The sequence below is a fragment of the Diabrotica virgifera genome, chromosome 8 (assembly GCF_917563875.1).
Source record: "Diabrotica virgifera virgifera chromosome 8, PGI_DIABVI_V3a".
NCBI lineage: Eukaryota > Metazoa > Arthropoda > Insecta > Coleoptera > Chrysomelidae > Diabrotica > Diabrotica virgifera.
The window spans coordinates 33,978,630-34,005,611 of NC_065450.1; the positions used below are offsets into that span (position 1 = coordinate 33,978,630).

General features: G+C 33.8%; 1 protein-coding gene across 1 annotated transcript; it reads left to right on the top strand.

Moving 5' to 3' along the window:
- Positions 1-1,764: 1,764 nt before the first annotated feature.
- Positions 1,765-26,626, top strand: LOC126890460 (beta-1,3-glucan-binding protein-like). Its single transcript, XM_050659415.1, has 4 exons — positions 1,765-2,066; positions 14,634-14,773; positions 18,865-19,028; positions 25,966-26,626. Exons 1-4 carry the CDS (start codon positions 1,872-1,874, stop codon positions 26,580-26,582), a joined length of 1,116 nt encoding a protein of 371 aa, XP_050515372.1. The 5' UTR covers positions 1,765-1,871; the 3' UTR covers positions 26,583-26,626.
- Positions 26,627-26,982: the final 356 nt, after the last annotated feature.

The window sequence follows — 26,982 nt, forward strand, 5'->3', positions numbered from 1 at the left end:
GATTTTTTGAAAGTTCAACCGCGTTTATCTCGAAAACTGTGCATCCTACTAAAAAACTTGTAGAAATATTTTTTGCTTAAAATGACCCAAAAAATACAAAATATTGTTTTGTTTTGCCAAAAATCGCTGTTATTTGATTCCTCAAGTTCTTGGTCTATAACAATCTTATCGACATCCGGATCAACTGTTACCCAAAAAATTCGTGTTCTACGGGTCAAAATACATAAAAAAAACTTGGGTAAGTCCATCTGAATTAACGAGGCCGTTGTACCCCCCCTGGCGACAGGACTAAAACTACTTCGTCTATATTTTTTATGTTTGAAAAGTGTAACGTTTTATTGCTAAACAAGTTGTGATGGAGTATTCTACCTATATTTTATTGTCAAGTAACTTATGTATGTATTGAAAAGCTGCAACAAATTTGAAGAGAAATTAATGAAATGGTCTAATTTTCCTTTTAGCAGAAATGGTAACCAAAACAGTAAATAAAACAATGGTTACTCTCCACCTTTTGTATTATCCTGCTAAAAATGCAAACGCTAAAAAATGCAATGAATTGCATCTGCATATTATGCAGATGACTGGGCACTTGCTACGAGCCATGAAGAATTGGAGACTACTGAGCAAATATTAACAAACGACATGGTTACCCTCGGAAGATATTTCCGTCACTGGAGATTACAGTCCAATACCTCCAAGACGGTGGTATCATGCTCTCATTTAAACAACAGATTGGCTAATTACCAATTAAAAATCCACTTTGAAGACAGACTCCTCAATCATACTAAATACACAAAATATCTAGGTGTGACACTCGATAGAAGGCTAAGCTTTAAAGAACATCTTACAAAGACGATTGCAAAACTTAGAACACGAATCAATATTCTACAAAAGTTATGCGGTACCACATGGGGTTCCTCAGCGACTACACTTAGGTTGACAGAGCTGGGACTCGTGTATCCCGTTTCAGATTACTGTGCACCGGTATGGCTCAACAGCCCACACAGCAAACGTGTTGATGCCAACTACCAACTAAACCAGGGTTTGCGTATTATATCAGGTACAATCAAGGCCACGCCAACGTATTGGCTACCAGCACTAAGCCACATAGCCCCCTCACACATCCGTCGAGAACATGCCCTTGTCAGGGAGTATAGAAAAATTAACGCCGATCCTGTGCTCCGCTCTCACGTTGGTATTAACGACAGAGACATAAGTAGGTTTCGTTCAAGAAAAAACCCTCTGGATTCTTCAAGGATACCAATTTAAAGGAATTTCGAAATAACCGACCGTTGGCAAGAACATTGGGAGAAGAATGCTCTACCTGACATCCGGAATATGCCATGTATTACAAGCAAGCCAGAGGGTTTCAATCAATCAAGTCGGATCTGGGCGACACTAAACAGAATTTGAACCAATTGTGGTAGATGCTCTGACTCACTTTTTAGATGGGGAAAAATACCTTCTCCAAATTGCGATTGCGGTGCTGAAAGACAAACGATTAAGCATTTGGTGGAAGCTGGAGGAATCCCCATCAGATAGTACAGTGGCAATTGGTCCGATTTTTTAGAGGCGACCAGTGAGTCGATTGAATATATTTATCAACTAAATTTTCGTTTATAAAACTTAATTATTATTTATAATGTATTGTTATCTTTATTTATACATATACAAAACTGTGATATAGTCATATGCTAAATAAATAAATATAGTTCAATAAGTACATTATAGTTTTTATTTTCTGGTAATTCCTAATAGTCAATCTCGACCTCAAGACCTCATATGAATGAAATCGATAATATTTAGATCAACACGGTATATAAACGTGCATCAATTACTATCCAATACTTCGTGCAAAAAAAACATTCAGCATGATGAAAGTACTTCTTCTCTTCGTGCTATTAGCATTTTGTAAAGTGAACTCTCATTGTGTAAGAAGTGTGACAACAGCTAGTGGTCCCTTGGCGCCCAAAAATATATGTTCGGGTGATCTGATATTTGAAGATAACTTCGATTATTTAAATTTAGATAAATGGAAACATGAAGATACGTTAGCTGGAGGTGGAGTAAGTACCTAATGCATTAAGGCGGGTTGACATTACTAGTGAATAACGAACGTGGCTCACGCTTACGTAGTTGGTCCGTGCTACACGACTAATGTAAACAGATTTTTGTGCAGCACGATGGTCTCACGAATAGTTTACGCCACGCCACGAAAGACATTAAACATGTTAAATATTTCACGCTCTAAAGACTGTCGTAGACAGTTTGTATTTGATTAAGCACGTGCTTTTACCTTCAAAATGAACGTCTGAATAAACGGAAGACCGTTAGATGTTAGATTTGTGGATTTTACGAAAGTGATCCTGTACTCTGGAATGATTCTGACGCAAAGTACCTATAAATTAAATGACGCACGAAACACAGCAATAGATAGAACTATTGCTCAGCTAGAAATTGAAAATTTTACAGCAAAACATGTACTAGGAAAATAAAGCTATTATTTCGGATGTTGTAATAGTAGCCTCTAATACAAATGATGATGCCATGTTTACTAATAACTATACAGGGTGTTTCATTAATAATTGTCCATATAGTAACTGGAAAAATCTTAGCACAAAATACGAAGATTTAACCTAAGACACTTAAATAAAATGTTGTTCCTTACTGAGTTACAGGGTGTTTTATCTAAAAATTTAAAAATTATTTTTGCTCAGCATATTAAAACTATTCGATGTATCCTTTTCATACTTCGCAGATAGTGCGACTACTAGACACCCTACTAAATCATGATAAACAAACGTTTCTAGCTACTACCAGAGGCGTACGACAGGAGATGACGAATGGTTGACCTTTCTCAAATTCTACGCCACTGGAGGAATTACTATTTTAGTGCCATTTTCAATACTTTCTACGTAAATAATATACTCTTCATTGGTAACGATAAAGTCATTAGTTTTCGAGATATTTGAAGTTAAATATGAAACTGCACAGTTATTTTGATTAATTTATGTATGATTCATATGATTAAAATTTAAAAATTATTTGTACCCAGTACTTTAAAGATATTTGGCGTATCCTTATCATACTTAGCAGACAGTGTAGGTACTGTACACCCTACTAAATTATGATAAATAAACGTCTCTAGCTACTACCAGAGGCGTACGACAGGGGATAGTGACTGGTTGACCCTTCCCAAATTCTACGCCACTGACGAAATTGCTATTTTAGTGTAATTTTTTGATTTTGCAATACTTTTTATGTAAATAATATTCTCTTTATTCGTAACGATAAAATGATTAGTTTTAGAGATATTTGAAATTAAAAATGAAGCGACACAATACACTGATCAAAATAACCGTGTCGTTTCAATTTTAACTTCAAATATCTCGAAAAATAATGACTTTATCGTTACGAATGAAGAGTATAATATTTTCATAGAAAGTATTGGAAAATCCAAAAATTGAACTAAAATAGCAATTTCGCCAGTGGCGTAGAATTTGGAAAGGGTCAACCATTCACTTTCCCCCGTCCAACGTATCTGGTAATAGCCATAAACGTTTTTTTTTAACATAATTTAGTAGGTTGTATAGTACCTAAACTTCCTGCCAAGTATGAAAAGGATACGTCAAATAGTTTTAAAACGCTGAGCAAAAATAGTTTTTAATTTTTTAGATAAAACACCCTGTAACTCGGTAAGGAACCACATTTGATTTAAGTGTTTTAGGTTAAATCTTCGTATTTTGTGCTAAGGTTTCTCCAGTTACTATATGGACAATTATTAATGAAACACCCTGTATAGAGCCTGGATTATGCAAAATGCGACATATTTTGATGTATTTGAAAATATCACATAAATAAAATAGTTTTCTATACCTTAGGCCTTCACGAAAAAAATTTTTATAATTTATTTCAACATTCACATGTTCACTGGTGACATTACTAGTGAATAACGAACGTGGTTCACGCTTACGTAGTTGACCCGTGCTACACGACCAATGTAAACATATGTTCGTGCAGCACGATTGTCTCACGAATGATCTACGCCACGCCACGATATATATTAAACATGTTAAATATTTCACGCTCTAAAGACAGTCATAGAGAGTTTGTATTTGATTAAGCACGTGCTTTTACCCTCAAAAATGAGCATCTGAATGAACGGGATACCATTAATAGGGCTTTTCATTCACAGTCATTTGTTTCGAGCTTCTGTCATGTGTCACATAATATTAATATATCTACGTCATACGTCATTATGATACAAAGCAAATACATGATACAAAGCAAAGACAAGCAAATACAAGCAAATACATGATACAAAGCAAAGACGTATGTCGTAGTTATATTAATATTATGTGACAAATGACAGAAGCTCGAAACAAATGACAAGCAAATACAAGCAAATACATGATACAAAGCAAAGACGTATGTCGTAGTTATATTAATATTATGTGACAAATGACAGAAGCTCGAAACAAATGACAATCGATGAAAAGCCCTATATGTAGTTAGATTTGTACGAAAATGATCCTGTACTTGGGAATTATTCTGACGCAAGGTATAAAAAGAATGACGCACGAAACGCAGTAGTAGAAAGAATTTTTGCTCAGCTTGAAATTGAAAATTTTACAGTAAAACATGTACTAGAGAAATAATAGCTATTATTTCGCAGATTGTAATAGTAGCCTCTAATACAATGATGATTCACGTCCACTACTAATAGCAGGTACATAAAACTCTCGTGCCCAGTGTAAACAAAATAACTTTTCTCACGAAACGTATTCCACAGAAGCGTAGATAACGCTTATTTCACACTAAAAAACAAGCGTTATCTACGCTTCTGTGCAATACGTTTCGTGAGAAACTTGTGTTTACACTGGGCACGAGAGTTTTATGTGTTTTAGTAGAGCCTGGATTATATCAGGGGCGTCATTTGATAGGGCCAGGGGGCATTTGCCCCCCCCCTGACCAGGGCCGGATTTAAAGCAGTGGGGGCCTCTGCGGGCAGAATTGGTGTAGGGGCCCTACCTCCTACCATTAAAAAAATGTTGATCTACTTTTATAAATATAATTTTAAATCAAAAAGTACACGAGCTGTAATTTGTTACAGTAGTAATATATTCAAAATAATAGTAAGATGTATGGTTAAAGTCCGGGAACTTTTCGAGATATTTTAATTGAAAATTTCTTGATTATGTGGGACATATCTAGTTGCATTAAGACATCGTGACCAGTGCTCATTGTAGAGAGATGATTCAGACACTCTTGGCGCATCATAGACCGAAGTCGACTTTTTATTTAACTTATTAAATACGATTAAATATAAACAAAGTGTCACCTCAACATTTGGAAAAGCAACATTCATATTCTTTTCTTTTAGCAATTGGTACATTTGAAGTTCTTGGCTTATATTTCATTTAATACGTTTTGATCCATCGGATGTACAATTTCCTCACATATGGTTGATGAAAGATAGTTGACATGCCCGCTTCCAGGATTTGAATATTTTTTTTAAATATGGTGCTTCAAAAATTGATCATATTAAGCTAATAACTGGAGTATCCCCAATTAATTAAACGCTTTTATTTAGTTCAATAGTTTTCGTCAAATCTTTAGACGTTAATTTGACTGCCTTTTCTTCAATGCAAATGAATGAAAATTTGCAGACATATGCATTCGCGGGAACAATACACGAATAGTCAATAAAAAACTTTTTTCCTATTTATTAATTGTTTAAATAAAAAAAACCGATTTTAATGGAAAACGCTTAAATTCTCTTGTTTTTACAATTAGGGGAGTGCAATTAGAACGAAAAGATACAATGTTTCGGAAAAAATCAAACAAGGTTATATTTTTCTAAAACTTTTTTTGTTAGTTTATAAATATGTTAAAGTAAAAATTTCTACTCACAAATTTCGCCGCTAATTGTTTATTAATTGTTTAAACAATAACAATTGTTTTGTATAAATAATGTTAAGAATATGGGTGAATTCAACATTTTATTTTGATAAAAAATGTTTTTATTTTAGTTTTGATTATGCTGAACCCGAATCTGACATTACAATTTGCAAATTCAAAATGGCGGATTCAAAATGGCGGATTTTTCCTAAAAATCCTTAAAAAGTAGTTGTAAAATCCGAATTTTTTTTATAAAACGTGTTTGTTTACATATATGTGGATATTTTTGGGAGGCTGCTAAACCTGAATCAAATTTTGATAATTTAAATTATAAAATGGCAGATCCAAAATGGCGGATAACTTAAAAAATAGTTGTAAAATCATAATTTCTTTACAAAATCTATTTATTTCTACATATTATGTTTATTTTTGAGAGCTTTGATAAACCTAACTTAAATATTAACATTATAAACTATAAAATGGCGGATCCAAAATGTGGATTTTCTAAAAAGAACATAAAAAAGAACATTTTTCTAAAACATTTATTGTCTTTATTTTTAACAGGTTGTTGAATCTGAATAAAAGATTAAAAATTTAAATTTCAAAATGGCGGATCCAAAATGGCGGATATTTAAATGAAAAACAAGTAGAATCCAATCAAACAAATATGGAATTTCATTCTTAAAAAAAAGATAAACAAATAATTTTCACAATTATATTACAAATTTTCGATTAGAAGGATATAATTCCAAACAACTTTTTTTTATAAAAATTTTCGATATTGTGAAATATAAAGGTACTTTACTCTTGAGTGAAATTCATATTTTTTGACATACCTCGTACAAAATTAACAAAATTTGATATTTGATGGTTGCAACTTATGTTATATACGATGCAGAGTATTTTATAAAGAATAACTTTTTTCGTAAAACTGATATTAAAAAAGTTATCAATACGTTCCAAGTTTCGCAGACATACTGTATAAGAGCTAAAAAAAATTTTTTGATTGAACATTTATTATTGTTGAAGCTTATTAATAAATGTATTTTAGGTAAGTTTTACAGAAAAAAGTTTTGATCACTCTGTATATACATTTTTTCAGCTGGTAATTTTCGGTTTTTGTATTACATTTTTGTTATCTTTCTAAGTTTTCTCAAAAAGAAATTATTTATTTCATTTTTAAACTAAAATAATTCAGTGTTTTTTAAAAATTACATCCCAAGCTTTAAAAAAATAGCAAAAAAATTGTATTAGATTTATTCAAACTTGAGTAATACCGTCTTAAAATGGTGGGAATTCTGTAAAACTACGAAGTTTTCAAAAATTACATTTTTTGAGACATCGTATTATTTGAATTAAATTTTTGAGATTTTTTTAAATGAAACATCGTTTAGTAAGTTGATTTAGAGGTAAGTTGTGCAAATTTGAGAGTTTTATAAGTAAAATTGTATTAGTTACACATTTTTAAATCATTTTAAACAAAATTCATGTAAGGCTCATTTTCCGCCCACACCGTACTTATGTCCATACATTTTATTTCTTTTTATTACAACCATAAGATAGCTTATTTCATCTTCTTTCATGTCCAATTTGTAAAATTTCTTTTGATCTATTAGTTAAAGAATTACATTTAAAAAACTCAACCGTGCACTTCCTCCAACGCTAGTTTACAGTGCGCCAATGTGTGTGAGAAGGGTGACTTTAGCGTTATAAATAAAAAATTACAGAAGCTAGAGATTTAATTTTAGAAAAATCTTTATATAAGGTTTTTTTTTGTAAAATTTTCTGAATTTTTCAATGGTCAAGTCAGTTTTTTTCTAAAAATTATATTTTCGAAGTTATTTAAAAAAACATCTAACTTCGCTGTTCATTTGTTTAATAAAAAATGAAGCACCCACTTCTCGAGTAGAACTTTTTGATATGTTGTTTATTAAACATTTCTTAATGAAATTACAAAAAGTTTTATCTTGTTTGATTTTTTCCGAAGTGAAAATCTAAATGCACTCCCCTAAATGTAAAAACTTGAAACTTTTGCGGATTGTATAGCTAATGATATGAACAATACATAATTTCACTTTTTACGTTAATTGTTTACGTTATGCTAATAAACAATAAAGTTTCAAATTTTTTGCCGATTCCGACTACTTTTCATGTTTGTACATCATATGTTTTATACATATTTTAATAAACATGACGATATATTTTAATGTTTGAAAAGTGTAAGACTAAAAATAAAAAATAAAAAAATATGAAAAAAAATTTTTTTAAGAAACGCTTTTCCTTAGTTACGTGTGACTAAAATTAAAAATATTATAAAAAAATCAACTAAAAAGCAAAAAATTAAAAAAAATTGAAAAAATCTAACACATTCGTTAAAGAAAAGCGTGGGGAGAAAACCGTTTATTCGATGAACATTTGAACTTCGATGAACTCATTTTTGCTGCGAAATGCTAAATCTCGTTCAAAAATAAACTTTATAACACTAAAATTAGTCTTTGTGTTACCATTTTCCAATAATTCTTTATTTCTTCGGCCTCTTTTGCTATTTTAGTATCAATACGCCCAATTCTTTCGTGTGCTTTAGACATTTCGTGATCCATAAGCCTACTATCTACATGTTTCCAATCACAAAATCCTCTGTGACTAAAATGTGTACGAACACTAGATAACAATTTACAAACGAAGCAATACAGTCACCCGGTGGAAGGTGAAAAACATAACCATGAACAATTATATTATCACTCCTTCGCTCCTTCATTTTATACTTGTCATACATTGTCGAGTTCCTTTATCTCCTGTCAATATCTATTTAAATGAACCTCTTATGTTTGTGGCTTTGTGGGGGCCCCCGAAATGTGGGGGCCCCGGGCAGCTGCCCAGCCTGCCCCCCTTAAATCCGGCCCTGTCCCTGACCCTGAAAATGATTGAAATTTACAAAAAATACATCAATTTTCATCATTACATCATATATAATGTATTGTATATATAATGCTTGCCCCCCAATCAAAATTTCAAATGACGCCCCTGGATTATATGCACTAAAAATGGTTAAAATATGCATGCAATATGCACTTAAAAAGTAACCAAATATGCTTTTATTATATGCAGTATGCATTTATATATGTCCTGTGGAACAAAGATTTTGCAATTTTCGAGGCTTGCAATTTGGTGAAAAATTAAATTATAATATAACTTGTGTTTATTTATTACTGCATTTAATAATAAAATATAAATAAAAATTCACAAGAAAATGTCCTGGTTCCTGCTGTCCAAAGCTTCCATTGATTTATTGAACGCAATAAAGAAAAGCCTTCATTTCTGTTTAAAACTTCACTAAATTTATCTTTAAATTTTTTCCAATTGTCCCTGAAATATTTATTATTCTTTCTTTGACATAATCAACAATTGTAAATGCTAATTTAATTTTTGACTCTCTAGTTTTTTAATAAAGTTTACAATTATGTTAAAATTTGATTTTATATAGTTCACTCTGAACCGAATTCTTACTAATTATTCTTTTACATTTCTGAACAGCAATACAACAAGAAAGATCAAAATTTGGGGTAATTTGGGGTAATAAAGGGTGATTCAGTGAAACGGTACGATTTGACAACACTGCTGACGATAAAATAGAGGAGCCGCGGGCTTGCGACGTAAACATTGTGAATCTAGAGAGTGGGAAGTTTAGATATCATGAAGACGTGGTGGGGTGAACAACGCGTATTTGCTGTTAAAGCTTATTACAAAAAGGCTGAAATTTTTGTGAGTGTAGAACGAGCAATTCGTTTACACTATCATTTGCCGCCCCGCGCTGCAGTTCCGTCTAACATGGCTATTAAGACTTGATTTAGGAACTTTAAAAGTAGTGGTTCAATATCACAGAAAAGAGTGGCAGTGGCAGAACTGCTCGCGCACCACAGAATATTGAAGCGGTGCCAAATTCATTACATGCGAGTCATCGCAGGGATCTTCAAGCACTCGCGTGTAATGAATTTGGCACCGCTTCAATATTCTGTGGTGTGCGAGCAATTCTGACACTGTTAGCTCTTTTTTGTGATGTTGAACCACTACTTTCAAAGTTCCTAACCTAAGTCTTGTAACTTGGTCTTGTGAACGGGGCGGCAAATGGTAGTGTAAATTTTTCTAATAAGCTTTCACAGCAAATGCACGTTGTTCACAAGACCACGCCTCCATAATAACTAAACTTTCCACTGTCTAGATTCACAACGTTTACGTCGCAAGCCCGCGGCTCCTCTATTTTATCGTCACGACGTTGTCAAATCGTACCGTTTCACTGAATCACCCTTTATAACATTTTTAAAATCAATAATACCAATTATTTGCAAGAAATATGGTCATCGCTTGAACTTATGTCTACTATATTACTTATAACATCGGCTGAACAGTTTAAATAACCCAATATATATCCCATATATATATATATATATATATATATATATATATATATATATATATATATATATATATATATATATAACCCAATAACTCCAATAATTAATAAATTCACGATTTGCCGACCCTTTGCGTCAGTAGTCTCGTCGACAGATATACACAGATCTTCATCTCTTATTCTACGTTTAAAACCTTTCATAACGTCTTTGTAACAAATTTTAACATATTTCTTGCAAAGAAAGAAATATGTGAATTACAGAAAGCACTTTCATTGTCGATAATCTTCATTCAACTGTTGTCACCAATCCAGCTCCGTAAAAGACTTAATTTTTATTTCGCTACTTTCAGCATATTTTTAAAAAAGAAATTATTTTTATTTTATATGCACAATATTCACAATCACAAGTTGCTGTGCTAACTGGTAAAGAGTATTTAGAAACGAATTACTGTACTTAGCTACCTGTTGGTCCTATTTTTCTGATAACTAATTCCAAGAACTTATTATCTATACTAAGTTTACAATCAAGTTGCAGTAGAAATAAACAAACCAAGACACACTAAGGAGAACCAAGACACTGTTATTAGGAGCACTCCCGAATCATAATTTACAATGTATAAACTTTGGAAATCATGATTTGGGATTTACAATGTATATACATTGTAAATTATGATTCGGGACTGCTCCTAGTAGCATTTAACGTGTCTTGGTTTGTTTATTTCTACTGCATTTTGATTGCAAATTTAGATTAAATACATAAGTGAAGGGGCAATTTTGGAAATAAAACCTGAAACAGGTCGATTTTAATTTTTAAATTATGAGTTTTGGCATATTTATACATTATACTAGTGACGTCCTAAGCTTTTTTTGGGGGGGGGGGGGGAGTGCCACTTTTTTATAAAGTCGCATAACTTTTTTCCTATTGCATATTTTGACTTGAAATTTTCTAGAAACTTCTTCATGACTAATGTTTTAATGTTGCGTTGGTTAAAATTATAAACTAAAAAGTTTGTTACTCAACCTTTTTAAGTAAACATGAAACTAACGAAATCTGGCGACAAAATGTTTAAAAATTAACAACTCCTCTTTTAATTTGTTTAAACATCTCGGACAAATCTCATTGTTATCTAAATACTTCAAAGATGATACAGTAACATTTTCAAAAGGAAATATTTACATCAACCAAAGATACAGAGAGATCAAGTTGAAAAATCATGAAAATTAATTTTTCGCATTTTTGCTTAAAATTTGTCTTTTGAACATGTTCCACCATTTCTAGATAAAAATAAACTACATATTCGAAAACATAAAGAATGAACAAAATTTTCCATTCACCTGAAAGTTGATTTTCGTGGTCGGTATAACGTAATTTTAGGGGTTGCTGCCGCTCGCCTATTAATAATGCTTCCATTATTGTAACCTTAAAATGTTATTCACACATTAGCATCCGAGTTCAAAGCCTTGCAATCAGGGGCGTCATCTGATAGAGTCAGGAGGCATTTGCCCCCCCCCCTGACCCTGAAAATGACTGAAATTTACAAAAACTACATCAATTTTCATCATTACATCATATATAATATATCGTATATATAATGCTTGCCCCCCCCCCCCAATCAAAATTTCAACAGACTCCCCTGCTTGAAATTCATTCTTATTTGTAAAATAACATATATAGCTACAGGGTGATTGCTTAGTGTGATAAAGCTCAGTCGATCCGCTATAATAATAGATTAAATAGATATTAATTAATATGAAAAATAATTGCAGGCCAATAATTTTGTAATATGAAGCTTAAAGTTGCCTACAGTTTTTATTATTAACTTGTATTGCTATCTATTATTATAGCGGATCTACTAAGCTTTATCACAGTAATCAATCACTTTGTATATGTTGAAATAAATATTATTTATTATTAAATTTATATTTTATTTTAATAATTTTATATTTTATTATTTATTATTATCTATTTGTCTTTGCCATCTCAGCCATCTGAGATATACATATTATAATTTAATTTCGGAATCACACGATATTAATTGAAAAAATGAATATATTTTTAATCATATTGCATTTAAATATTGTTTTGAAGCTATTTTCTTGTGGCATTTTTACAATTTTACCTATTTATAATGGGAAATAAGCCACAATATTATTAAAAAATGATTTTTATTAACGTTTCGACGCTCAAATCGGGTGCCGTTGTCAAAATACAAAATACTACTAACAGAAACAAAAATGTTGTTGCTTAGTAAAACAATTCTTCTAATAATTTATTTAATTTGACTCATTTATATATCGGCAATTCAGATACATATGATACATTTTAAAGTAGAAGACTTTAAAATGATATTGCCAATATTTATGAGTTGCGTTCCTGGGACGACTTTACTGAAAGATAGTTCATTCGATTACATGAAATCAACCCCAACTCAAGAATATCCGTCACAAAAAAATCATAGCATGTGATCTGTCTTTAAAAAGACAACCACATGCAACGGTGACATTAAAATTCTCGCGTTAGAGATCTCATAGTAAATCACGAGGGAAAACCAGGAAAAACCTCGTGATACTGTCCCGACATCGTAAGTATTTGGTCTTACATTTAAATTACTCTCAAAATTAATACCAAATTCTGACTTTACTATAATTTTGTTTAAATTATAAATAATATCAATAATACATGGATATATAAGTAATACTAAAATATAAAATATGTATTAACTCGACTATTGACTTACTAATTGTGGTATTTTCTTTCTATTGACTTCCTCTTTCAGTATGGGTATCCACATCCTACTGCATTCCACTGAGGAATTTGCGACACAATTGGTTTCGTTTAGCATAATTAGAGCCGCTTCTTTGATTTTTCTCTTTTTACTATCTGTTTCTTTCAGGACTATACTTGAATCGCTCCACTGAACTCTATATTCATTATTTTATTAACATCTGTTTTATTAAAAAATGATTATCCTTTATCGTTTATAAATAAGGAATTGTCAAGATTGGATCGAATGGAACAGAACAACATAGAACGGGATCCTATAACATTCACAAGAAATAATACGAGGAAAATATCAATACCATACATAAAAGGACTATCCGAGAAACTTAAAACAATAGGAAATAAATTCAACATTTCAACAACATTCAAAACAAACAACACATTGAGATCTATTCTATCTAAGACTAAACCTAACAATGAACAAGAAAGGACAAAGAATTGTATTTATAAAATACCTTGTGAATGCGAACAGTTTTATATAAGTGAAACATCAAGACCATTAAACGTTAGAATAAGTGAACATCAATCTTATATTAAAAATAGAGAGTTTGATAGATCTCAAATATGTCAACACGCATGGGATAATGAACATAGAGTTCAGTGGAGAGATTCAAGTATAGTCCTGAAAGAAACAGATAGTAAAAAGAGAAAAATCAAAGAAGCGGCTCTAATTATGCTAAACGAAACCAATTGTGTCGCAAATTCCTCAGTGGAATGCAGTAGGATGTGGATACCCATACTGAAAGAGGAAATCAATAGAAAGAAAATACCACAATTAGTAAGTCTAGTCGAGTTAGTACATATTTTATATTTTAGTATTACTTATATATCCATGTATTATTGATATTATTTATAATTTAAACAAAATTATAGTAAAGTCAGAATTTGGTATTAATTTTGAGAGTAATTTAAATGTAAGACCAAATACTTACGATGTCGGGATAGTATCACGAGGTTTTTCCTGGTTTTCCCTCGTGATTTACTATGAGATCTCTAACGCGAGAATTTTAATGTCACCGTTGCATGTGGTTGTCTTTTTAAAGACAGATCACATGCTATGATTTTTTTTGTGACGGATATTCTTGAGTTGGGGTTGATTTCATGTAATCGAATGAACTATCTTTTAGTAAAGTCGTCCCAGGAACGCAACTCATAAATATTGGCAATATCATTTTAAAGTCTTCTACTTTAAAATGTATCATATGTATCTGAATTGCCGATATAAATGAGTCAAATTAAATAAATTATTAGAAGAATTTTTTTACTAAGCAACAACATTTTTGTTTCTGTTAGTATTTTGTATTTTGACAACGGCACCCGATTTGGGCGTCGAAACGTTAATAAAAATCATTTTTTAATAATATTGTGGCTTATTTCCCATTATAAATAGTTAAAATTGCATTTAAATACACTAAAAAAAGGTTTTAGATTAAAAGAAAAGCCAAAACTGCTAAATATATTTTTACACCTTACCGCCTCTGCTTAAGTAAAAAAAAATTAATATTAAATTTTTAAAATCTTACTTGTTTATGTTTACAGAACAACCAATTTCAATGGTACACAAACAGCAGAAACAACAGCTACACTTCAAATGGAATTTTACATATAAAACCAACTTTTGTAGCAGACGAGCTAGGAGAACAATTTTTACAATCTGCTACAGTAGATTTAGGGAACAAGTAAGCGTTATTCGTATTTATTATAAATTAAAAAATGTATCCCATATGATATATGTGTAGTGCCTAAACTAGTAGTGCCTAAACTAGTAGTGAGATACGGGTATCATCATCATCATCAATGGTGCTACAGCCCTATGAAAGAGCCTCGACCTTCCCAAGTCTATTACGCCAGTCAGTCCTATCCATTGCCAGTTTGCTGCGCCTATTTTTCTCCCATCCTCATCTACACCATCCTTCCTGAAGAGTTTTGGCCTACCCCTATTTCTACTTCTCACAGGTTGTGACATAAGGATTCTTCTAGGAGGGTTGTTCTGTTGTGATCTTGCTAGATGTTCTGCCCATCTTAGTCTTCCTATTCTTATAAGAGATACTACGTTTTTACCACCAAATTTTTATTTATATCTGTGGTATAACTCGTAGTTGTATCTCCTCCTCCAAACATCATTTTCACAGATGCCACCGTATCAGGATCCTTCGTTCAAATATAAGCAGGAGGTTTTCATCTGCCTTGGAGATGGTCCATGCCTCCGATCCATATGTCAACACTGGTTGTATAAGGGTTTTGTATAAGGTGATTTTTGTTTTTCGGCTTCTCATATGTCTACTCATATTTCATTCCAAAATAGCATTTGTTTGTTAGGATGATCCTTCGCTTGATTACTTCCGTCATGACTTTCTCCTTGGTGATCAGGGAGCCTAAGTATGTGAATTTGTCCACCACTTCAAAGGTTGAGTTATCAACCGTGAATTGGTGACCGATGTTTCTGGCTTTATTGTTGGGTGTTGATGCCATTATCTTAGTTTTCTCCTCGTTTACTTGCAGGCCCATATTTTTTGAGGCATTTGAGAAGGTGGTATACATTTTTTCTAGCTTGCGTGTTGTGCGGGCAACTAGGTCCACGTCTAAATATTTCCTCTGTTGTCTATTCGGGCATCTCTGACTGCCTTTTCCAGAGCTATGTTGAAGAGGAGACATGCCAACTCATCTCCCTGTCGCAGCCCAACATGCATTTCAAACGCCTGTGATTGTTTGCCCTGTACTTCGACTTTGCAAACAACTTTACACATTGTAGCCTTACCCAATCTGATCAGTTTATCAGGGATGTGGAATTCATCCATGGCTTCATACAATTTATTTCTTAGGATACTATCATAGGCCGATTTAAAATCTACGAAAAGATGGTATGTGTCGATATTGAATTCATTGGGTTTTTCCAGTATTTGCCCTAGCACAAAGATCTGGTCTGTTGTTGATCGGCCAGGCCTAAAACAACTTTGATATTCTCCAAGAAGCTCCTCTGAATGTGCACTTAGGAGGCCATATAAGATACTCGAAAATATTTTGTAAGCTGTATTAAGGAGGGTTAGTCCCCTATAGTTTCTACATTCCAATTGATCGCCCTTTTTGTGTAGCGGGCAAACTCGGTATTATTTTATATTTGATTAGCCAGAGTAGCACCTCCATATTTAATAAGTTCTGCGGGTATACCATCACTTCCTGGAGATTTATTATTTTTTAGGTGTTTTATTGCATCCCGTACTTCTTGAATTGATTGAGGCTCTAATGGTGTATTGTTGCTTGCTCCTGGGGGTGGTTGATTTGGATCTTCTACTTCGATAGTAAGTAGTTCTTTATAGTGTCTCACCCACCTTTTCAATATTTCTTGTTTTGTATTGAGTATGTGCCCCTCCTTATCCTTACATAGTCTTAGCTTTGGTTTGAATTCCTTTCTTGCAGTAGGTATTCAGAGTTTTATAGAATTTTCTTGTTTGGTTTTCCTGTTTTAAGTTCTTCTCAAGTTCTCAAGTTCTTCCAGTATTCTATTTTCGTACGGGTATAGCATAAGTAATATCTAAATATAGTAGAACGGTCAGATTTGTAGATTTTGTTAGTTCTGCTTTAAGATATAGTACGGCGGCTGGTTTTTTCTTGTAACCAAATATGTAATTAAAAATATTCATTTTTTACTTAAGTGGATATTATAATACAGTTAAATCAGAAATCAGATATATCGTATAATGTGCTAGAATTAATTTTGGACATTTTTATCTACATTTAACCTTACAGGGACCCTCCCTCTTACCGTATGCTTGCGTTGATAACAGTTGATGATTTAAAATTTTTAAAATTCAGCAAGAAATGCAAGCATGTCCTCGCTCTTCTTTTATTTATTTTATAAAAACAAATCCTAAAAATATTTTTTTAAACGAGAATCTTTTTTATTATAACACTTGTAATTGGATGAAATATTAATTGCACAACACAACAATTGAAATACTGAGGCACTTAATTACAGTCTAGTAAGGAAGGGCTCCCTAACTAAACAGTTCCTACTAATACTACTACTACTACTAGACCGTATTCAAACCGGTCGGTAAACATGTTCTGCGCTTAAAGAGTTTTTATTATACATATTACTTGCACTATAACGCAATTGCTTATAGTGCAGTCAGTACAGTAGATATCTGGCTTATAAAAAAAAACTTGTGGGTGCGGGGTAATACCAAAGAATATACATTGATGAGCTCGCTAATAACCGGCAAAATAGTGTTAGGTTATTACGCGGTTGACTTTACTATTTCTGATTTAGTTTATGTTCTTTTTGACACTAATGTTTAATTTTAGTTGACTTTATTTATTTTTAATAACTTACATCTAAACAAATGAAAAACACTGAATTTATATCCTTTATTTTACAAACTACGATATCTAATTTATTTATTACACCAAATCTACTAATTTGTCTAATTACAAATTCAAAAATATACCGCGCCCGTTACATATCAAACTACACCGACGTTTTCAAATTCACAACTGAACTACTAATTCCAAAAATGTCTATTTACATATAATTACAATGTTCTAAGAAATAATATCTACAAGTATCGAATAATATTTACAAGTTATTTACTCCGGAAATCTAGAACAAAATCGAACATCATAAATCATTCTATATAAAAAAGGTTGAATAGTGGTAAACAAGTTCGGGTCTGTTAGGCCAGGAGCTGAAAACAGTCAGTGGGCTAATTATGTCACAATAGCACAACAGATAAAAAACGTATTAAGTTGTGAGATAAAAAGAAATGAAACTAGTCGAGCTGGGAAATTTAGCGATATTAACCTAAAAATTTACATTACATTGATTGTTTCCCACCTTTAGACGTATCGGACGAGTTTGGCAACTGCTACTCTCACAGTGACAGTTTTAGTTGACATAATCCTCTGATACGTGTAAAGATGGGAAACAATCAATATGTATAATGTGCACTTATATGTTAATACATATCGCTAAATCTCCTAGATCGACTAGTTTCATTTCTTTTTCTCTCACAACTTAATACGTTCTCCATCTTTTGCGCTATTTTGCCGGTTATTAGCACGCTCATCACTGTATACTCTCCTAGAAGAGGCTTTTATATGGAACAGATGGTCACGTTTATTTGTCACTTCAAAGCAGGCTTGTTGACGAGGGATGTTGCGGTCGCGGTGCGGGCTGTGGTGAGATCGCGTATCTCCGTATTCGTTGTCAGGTCTATGCACCTACTCAGTGGAGTACGTTACAGGGCAGTACCCTTCTACTCACATCTATATTCTTTGGTAATACTGCACGTTGGTTGCAATAGTGGTGTGTTGGCTAAATCGTGCAGGACAAAATACTGATAGATAAGGCGTTCATGCATCAAATATCTGAAAATCTTTTCAGGCCACATTTATGAAAAGACGTTTTCTAATGTAACAAAAATTATACTGAAATTATGACATCTCCTTATCTAAAATGTTCCGCAAGCGAACAGAGAATTTCCGGATGAGATGTTTTACATGTTAAAAAAATCAGAATAAGGTCAAGATAGCGTTGAGATGTTAAAAATCCAATACGCAGAATTCCTGATCTGCATGCTACTGAAAGAACTGGGAACGGAAACTTACACGAGAAATCTATAAGATATATCTTTAGAAGAAAAAGAAGTGTAGAAATATTTTTGAGTAAATGTAGTAAAGTTGTTTAAGTTAATTATTCCTTTAGACTCATAACTTTATTCTAACTTTATTTAATATATGTATATTATATTTTGCTTATATGATATTTTAGGTGTACTAATGCACACAATTATGGCTGTAAAAGGACTGGCTCACCAGCTCAAATACTAAATCCAGTAAAAAGTGCTCGTCTTAGAACATTAGATACCTTTTCATTTAAATATGGCAAAGTTGAAGTTAGGGCTAAAGTTCCAACAGGAGATTGGTTATGGCCAGGTAAGTACATATATTATAAACTATAATAATATACCTATAGTATACTAGATATTCATAGTAGATATACTAGATAGTTATTAACCTGGTACGGGCAGGTTCAAAGGATGAGCGAGGAAAGACTCCCTAAAAAGACAATGAAATGGGTACCGAGAGAAAGAAGAAAAATCTTGGATTGGTGGTACCTATACGGAGATCTATGAGTGAAAGATTATCCGATGAGGACTGGAACAACCACAGACATAATAAAAATAGACTAAGTAAGGTATGGGTCGCTCTATGCATCGAGGTGTAACACCAACATCAAAGAACGTCATTGGTCAATATTCACTTTGAGTGGCCTAGCCATATTTGTCTGTCACATGCGCGGGATCGCTTTGTAGGGAAACTGGCGCTTAGCCATCGGACAACGTCGCAGGACGTTATAAACCGACCATATATATATATATATATATATATATATATATATATATATATATATATATATATATATATATATATATTAATTAAACGAAAAGATTTCTCTGGTATACAGAAGAAATCTTTTCCGTAGCGGACGCGAAAATGTAAATTTCAAAGTCTTCATAAAAGACGATGAACGACAAAAGACACCTCTTTGTGTCACAGATTTGTCTACAAAGCCACGTTATTCGCTACACATTCGTCAATAACGGAGAAGAACCGTGATATGAAAGGAAACGGCAATTGCATTTTATTTCACTTCGACCACCACCGATATTCTACACGACGTGTTTCGAGCTCATGTCAAGCTCTCGTCAGGAACATCTAGGTGGATGGTCGAGGTGTAAGAAAATGCTTTTGGCCTTTCTGGTAATAATAAAATAACCAGACTTCAGTACACTTGGTACGACATCTATATTAATTAAACGAAAAGATTTCTCTGGTATACAGAAGAAATCTTTTCCGTAGCGGACGCGAAAATGTAAATTTCAAAGTCTTCATAAAAGACGATGAACGACAAAAGACACCTCTTTGTGTCACAGATTTGTCTACAAAGCCACGTTATTCGCTACACATTCGTCAATAACGGAGAAGAACCGTGATATGAAAGGAAACGGCAATTGCATTTTATTTCACTTCGACCACCACCGATATTCTACACGACGTGTTTCGAGCTCATGTCAAGCTCTCGTCAGGAACATCTAGGTGGATGGTCGAGGTGTAAGAAAATGCTTTTGGCCTTTCTGGTAATAATAAAATAACCAGACTTCAGTACACTTGGTACGACATCTATATTAATTAAACGAAAAGATTTCTCTGGTATACAGAAGAAATCTTTTCCGTAGCGGACGCGAAAATGTAAATTTCAAAGTCTTCATAAAAGACGATGAACGACAAAAGACACCTCTTTGTGTCACAGATTTGTCTACAAAGCCACGTTATTCGCTACACATTCGTCAATAACGGAGAAGAACCGTGATATGAAAGGAAACGGCAATTGCATTTTATTTCACTTCGACCACCACCGATATTCTACACGACGTGTTTCGAGCTCATGTCAAGCTCTCGTCAGGAACATCTAGGTGGATGGTCGAGGTGTAAGAAAATGCTTTTGGCCTTTCTGGTAATAATAAAATAACCAGACTTCAGTACACTTGGTACGACATCTATATTAATTAAACGAAAAGATTTCTCTGGTATACAGAAGAAATCTTTTCCGTAGCGGACGCGAAAATGTAAATTTCAAAGTCTTCATAAAAGACGATGAACGACAAAAGACACCTCTTTGTGTCACAGATTTGTCTACAAAGCCACGTTATTCGCTACACATTCGTCAATAACGGAGAAGAACCGTGATATGAAAGGAAACGGCAATTGCATTTTATTTCACTTCGACCACCACCGATATTCTACACGACGTGTTTCGAGCTCATGTCAAGCTCTCGTCAGGAACATCTAGGTGGATGGTCGAGGTGTAAGAAAATGCTTTTGGCCTTTCTGGTAATAATAAAATAACCAGACTTCAGTACACTTGGTACGACATCTATATTAATTAAACGAAAAGATTTCTCTGGTATACAGAAGAAATCTTTTCCGTAGCGGACGCGAAAATGTAAATTTCAAAGTCTTCATAAAAGACGATGAACGACAAAAGACACCTCTTTGTGTCACAGATTTGTCTACAAAGCCACGTTATTCGCTACACATTCGTCAATAACGGAGAAGAACCGTGATATGAAAGGAAACGGCAATTGCATTTTATTTCACTTCGACCACCACCGATATTCTACACGACGTGTTTCGAGCTCATGTCAAGCTCTCGTCAGGAACATCTAGGTGGATGGTCGAGGTGTAAGAAAATGCTTTTGGCCTTTCTGGTAATAATAAAATAACCAGACTTCAGTACACTTGGTACGACATCTATATTAATTAAACGAAAAGATTTCTCTGGTATACAGAAGAAATCTTTTCCGTAGCGGACGCGAAAATGTAAATTTCAAAGTCTTCATAAAAGACGATGAACGACAAAAGACACCTCTTTGTGTCACAGATTTGTCTACAAAGCCACGTTATTCGCTACACATTCGTCAATAACGGAGAAGAACCGTGATATGAAAGGAAACGGCAATTGCATTTTATTTCACTTCGACCACCACCGATATTCTACACGACGTGTTTCGAGCTCATGTCAAGCTCTCGTCAGGAACATCTAGGTGGATGGTCGAGGTGTAAGAAAATGCTTTTGGCCTTTCTGGTAATAATAAAATAACCAGACTTCAGTACACTTGGTACGACATCTATATTAATTAAACGAAAAGATTTCTCTGGTATACAGAAGAAATCTTTTCCGTAGCGGACGTAGTGACACAAAGAGGTGTCTTTTGTCGTTCATCGTCTTTTATGAAGACTTTGAAATTTACATTTTCGCGTCCGCTACGGAAAAGATTTCTTCTGTATACCAGAGAAATCTTTTCGTTTAATTAATATAGATGTCGTACCAAGTGTACTGAAGTCTGGTTATTTTATTATTACCAGAAAGGCCAAAAGCATTTTCTTACACCTCGACCATCCACCTAGATGTTCCTGACGAGAGCTTGACATGAGCTCGAAACACGTCGTGTAGAATATCGGTGGTGGTCGAAGTGAAATAAAATGCAATTGCCGTTTCCTTTCATATCACGGTTCTTCTCCGTTATTGACGAATGTGTAGCGAATAACGTGGCTTTGTAGACAAATCTGTGACACAAAGAGGTGTCTTTTGTCGTTCATCGTCTTTTATGAAGACTTTGAAATTTACATTTTCGCGTCCGCTACGGAAAAGATTTCTTCTGTATACCAGAGAAATCTTTTCGTTTAATTAATATAGATGTCGTACCAAGTGTACTGAAGTCTGGTTATTTTATTATTACCAGAAAGGCCAAAAGCATTTTCTTACACCTCGACCATCCACCTAGATGTTCCTGACGAGAGCTTGACATGAGCTCGAAACACGTCGTGTAGAATATCGGTGGTGGTCGAAGTGAAATAAAATGCAATTGCCGTTTCCTTTCATATCACGGTTCTTCTCCGTTATTGACGAATGTGTAGCGAATAACGTGGCTTTGTAGACAAATCTGTGACACAAAGAGGTGTCTTTTGTCGTTCATCGTCTTTTATGAAGACTTTGAAATTTACATTTTCGCGTCCGCTACGGAAAAGATTTCTTCTGTATACCAGAGAAATCTTTTCGTTTAATTAATATAGATGTCGTACCAAGTGTACTGAAGTCTGGTTATTTTATTATTACCAGAAAGGCCAAAAGCATTTTCTTACACCTCGACCATCCACCTAGATGTTCCTGACGAGAGCTTGACATGAGCTCGAAACACGTCGTGTAGAATATCGGTGGTGGTCGAAGTGAAATAAAATGCAATTGCCGTTTCCTTTCATATCACGGTTCTTCTCCGTTATTGACGAATGTGTAGCGAATAACGTGGCTTTGTAGACAAATCTGTGACACAAAGAGGTGTCTTTTGTCGTTCATCGTCTTTTATGAAGACTTTGAAATTTACATTTTCGCGTCCGCTACGGAAAAGATTTCTTCTGTATACCAGAGAAATCTTTTCGTTTAATTAATATAGATGTCGTACCAAGTGTACTGAAGTCTGGTTATTTTATTATTACCAGAAAGGCCAAAAGCATTTTCTTACACCTCGACCATCCACCTAGATGTTCCTGACGAGAGCTTGACATGAGCTCGAAACACGTCGTGTAGAATATCGGTGGTGGTCGAAGTGAAATAAAATGCAATTGCCGTTTCCTTTCATATCACGGTTCTTCTCCGTTATTGACGAATGTGTAGCGAATAACGTGGCTTTGTAGACAAATCTGTGACACAAAGAGGTGTCTTTTGTCGTTCATCGTCTTTTATGAAGACTTTGAAATTTACATTTTCGCGTCCGCTACGGAAAAGATTTCTTCTGTATACCAGAGAAATCTTTTCGTTTAATTAATATAGATGTCGTACCAAGTGTACTGAAGTCTGGTTATTTTATTATTACCAGAAAGGCCAAAAGCATTTTCTTACACCTCGACCATCCACCTAGATGTTCCTGACGAGAGCTTGACATGAGCTCGAAACACGTCGTGTAGAATATCGGTGGTGGTCGAAGTGAAATAAAATGCAATTGCCGTTTCCTTTCATATATATATATATATATATATATATATATATATATATATATATATATATATATATATATAAGATGGAATGCAACCACAGACACGTGTTTCTGACTTATTAGTCGTCATCAGTATGGTATAGCCATCAGTATGGAACACGTGTCTGTGGTTGCATTCCATCTTATGCATATTTTGTATTTTCATTGTTGCGAGCCATGCCGATATTTATTAACTCGCGTTAACCTCTCCTTATATATATATATATATATATATATATATATATATATATATATATATATATATATATATATATATATATATACAGTAGACTCCCTCTTAAACGAGAACTGAAATGGCGGACTAATTGCCTCGTTATAAGCGGATCTCGTTATATCAGACAACAATAATATTGAAAGGTCTTGATGCCTCATACGTAGTTTATTAGGTGTCGATGATCGACCTGAACAATGAGACTTCGCCATCGTAAATTGTAAATTTTCTACAATATTAATATCGGCCGAATAGATAATCAGAAAGAAGTTTATTATAGGTAGTGGAGTTTATTTCAGCACTAGCCTCGATAATAACACAGGTGTTGGGCATTTCTATATACAGGGAGTTGGGGTAGTTATTTATAGCTATTACTGCACTAAAAACAGGTAAAGAAACATATTTTTCGATTTCATTTTTCCTCGTTATAACCAAATATGCCTCGTTATAGAGGTGTTCGTTATAGAGAGAGTCCACTGTATATATCTACTATATACTAGGAGACAAAGAAGACCCCAACAATAAATTTATAGAGCTATAAATCTACTGAACACCGCACTTAAGCTAACCACAAGTCTTAAGCAACAAAATCAATAAACTAACAACTTTATCAGATGAACAAGGATTCAGATCCAGAAAATCCTGCGTAGACGTCGTATTTGTACCAAAACAAAACACAGAAAAGGCCATCGAGTACAATAAACCAGCATATCTGTATTTTATAGACCTGACAAAGGCTTTCGATCGCATCCAAGTCGAAGACGTCTTACACTTACTGTATAGAGAACAAACATACTAATCAATATTATACAAACCATCGAAAATATCTACTTCCATAATCGAATGCAGGCAAAGATAAATGGAAAACTAACACTGTTTATACCAGTACACAGCGAAGTCAGACAAGGTGACTCGTTAAGCCCACTGCTCTTTACTATAATAATGGACGAAATACTAGAAGCAGTACGTAAAGGTCATGGTTACAGAATGGGGAACAAAGAAATCCAAATATTATGTTATGCAGACGACGCCGTATTAATCGCCGAGACAGAAGACGATCTCCAAAGATCACACACATCTTGAATACAACAGCCAAGAAATACAATATGATAATATCAGCAGTAAAAAACAAATGTATGACATCTAAATACCCACTACAATGTAAAATCGAAATTAATGGAAAAATAATAAAACAGGAAGCAAAGTTTAGATATCTGGGAACAGATATAACCAGTTAAGGAGATGTTGAAGAGAAAGTACGACAACAAAGCTTAAAAGCCAGTAAAGTGGCGGGATCTCTTAATGACACCATCTGGAAGAACAAACACGTAAGACAAGACACAAAAGCAAGAATCTATAAAGCAGCAATTAGACCTATATTGACATACACGGCGGAGACAAGACCTGACACATCTAAAACGAGACGACTACTAGAAACAACAGAGATGAAAATACTTCGACGATTATCATGGAAAAGTCTGTTGGATAGGGAGAGAAGCGAAAACATAAGAAGATCATGCAATGTAGAAGATATAAATGGATGCGTGACAAAACGGAAACAGGAGTGGGACGAACACATTAGTAGAATGGCAGAGGATAGGATAGTACGAATAGCACGAGATAAGTCACCAAATGGACGAAGAAGTATTGGCAGACCAAGAAAAATATGGTGCGATAATTTAAACAATTTAGGAGGCTAATATTGAAGAAGAAACAAGCTTTAAAGCCTACATACAAGAATGAAGAACAAGAAGAAGAATATATACTAGAGTAACTAACAGGCGCATTTGCTTTACTTTCGTGTTAAAGCAGCTGGACAAGTCTTCGAGCGTTTGACTGGATTGGACGTGACTGGACTTGATTCGCTTGGTGCGAAATGAAAATGAGCCTTAGATCTCTAATGTTGTTGTCGAATGAAGTTTTTATAATGATGTACTCCAGATCTTCATAATATATCGCCTATTATTTTGTCCATGTAGATATTTTTAAGTTGTCAATCCTGTATATTTTTGTATTTTAATATGTGAATTATTGTTTTCTGTTTTAGCAATTTGGTTGCTACCTAATAAATGGATAGAAAACGGAGATTGGATTTCCTCTGGAGAAATAGATATTATGGAAACAAGAGGAAACAAAGAACTGATAAAACCTAATGGACAAAATATTGGTACGCCCTTATTAAATACTAATTTACATTGGGGCGCCAATGCACAAACCAATCGCTATGCTCAGACTCACTACGAAACAACCATACCTGAAGGTTTTGCTCAAGCGTATCATAAATACCAAGTAGAGTGGACACCAGATTTTATAAAATTTTCTTTAGATGATAGAGAAATTGGAAAAGTTACGCCACCTTCTGGTGGATTCTGGGAACTTGGAAATTTAGAGAAGACTCGATTACCTAATCCATGGAGAGGATCAAGTAAAATGGCACCCTTCGATGCTGAATTTTATCTAATCCTTAATTTGGCTGTTGGGGGATACTTCTTTCCCGATCAAGCTGATAATAGATCAGGTAAAAAGCCCTGGTCCCGTACTTCTCCGTACCGTATTGGTATGACAGATTTTTGGAGGAACAGGCAGCAGTGGATACCAACGTGGAATTTGGGTACAGATGATTCTCATCTTAAAGTTGATTATGTCAGAGTATGGGCAATATAGATGTAAGGATATATTATGAAATGATAAATAAAACATATGAAAAAGTTTTGCTTTAACTTTTCTTTCTTAGATAAAAACAGTAAAATTACTAGATAAACATTCAATTTGCACAATTATGGGTTCATCTATGTATACGAAATCATTATAGTTATTAAGATACCAAGGGTATTACAAGGATAATAACGCTTGAAGTCAATGGTGTATATACCGAGGGCCTTTGGCCCGATGGATATACGTTGACCGAATACCCGTGGTGCCTTCAACGTTTAATGTCCGAGTTAAACGACAACGTTTTGAATTAATTAGTTTTCAAATAGGTACATTTACCAGCAATAGTCGTAACGTAATTGTGGTAACCATAGTTTTACTTGGGTTGTTATTTTTGTCAACTTGACAGTAT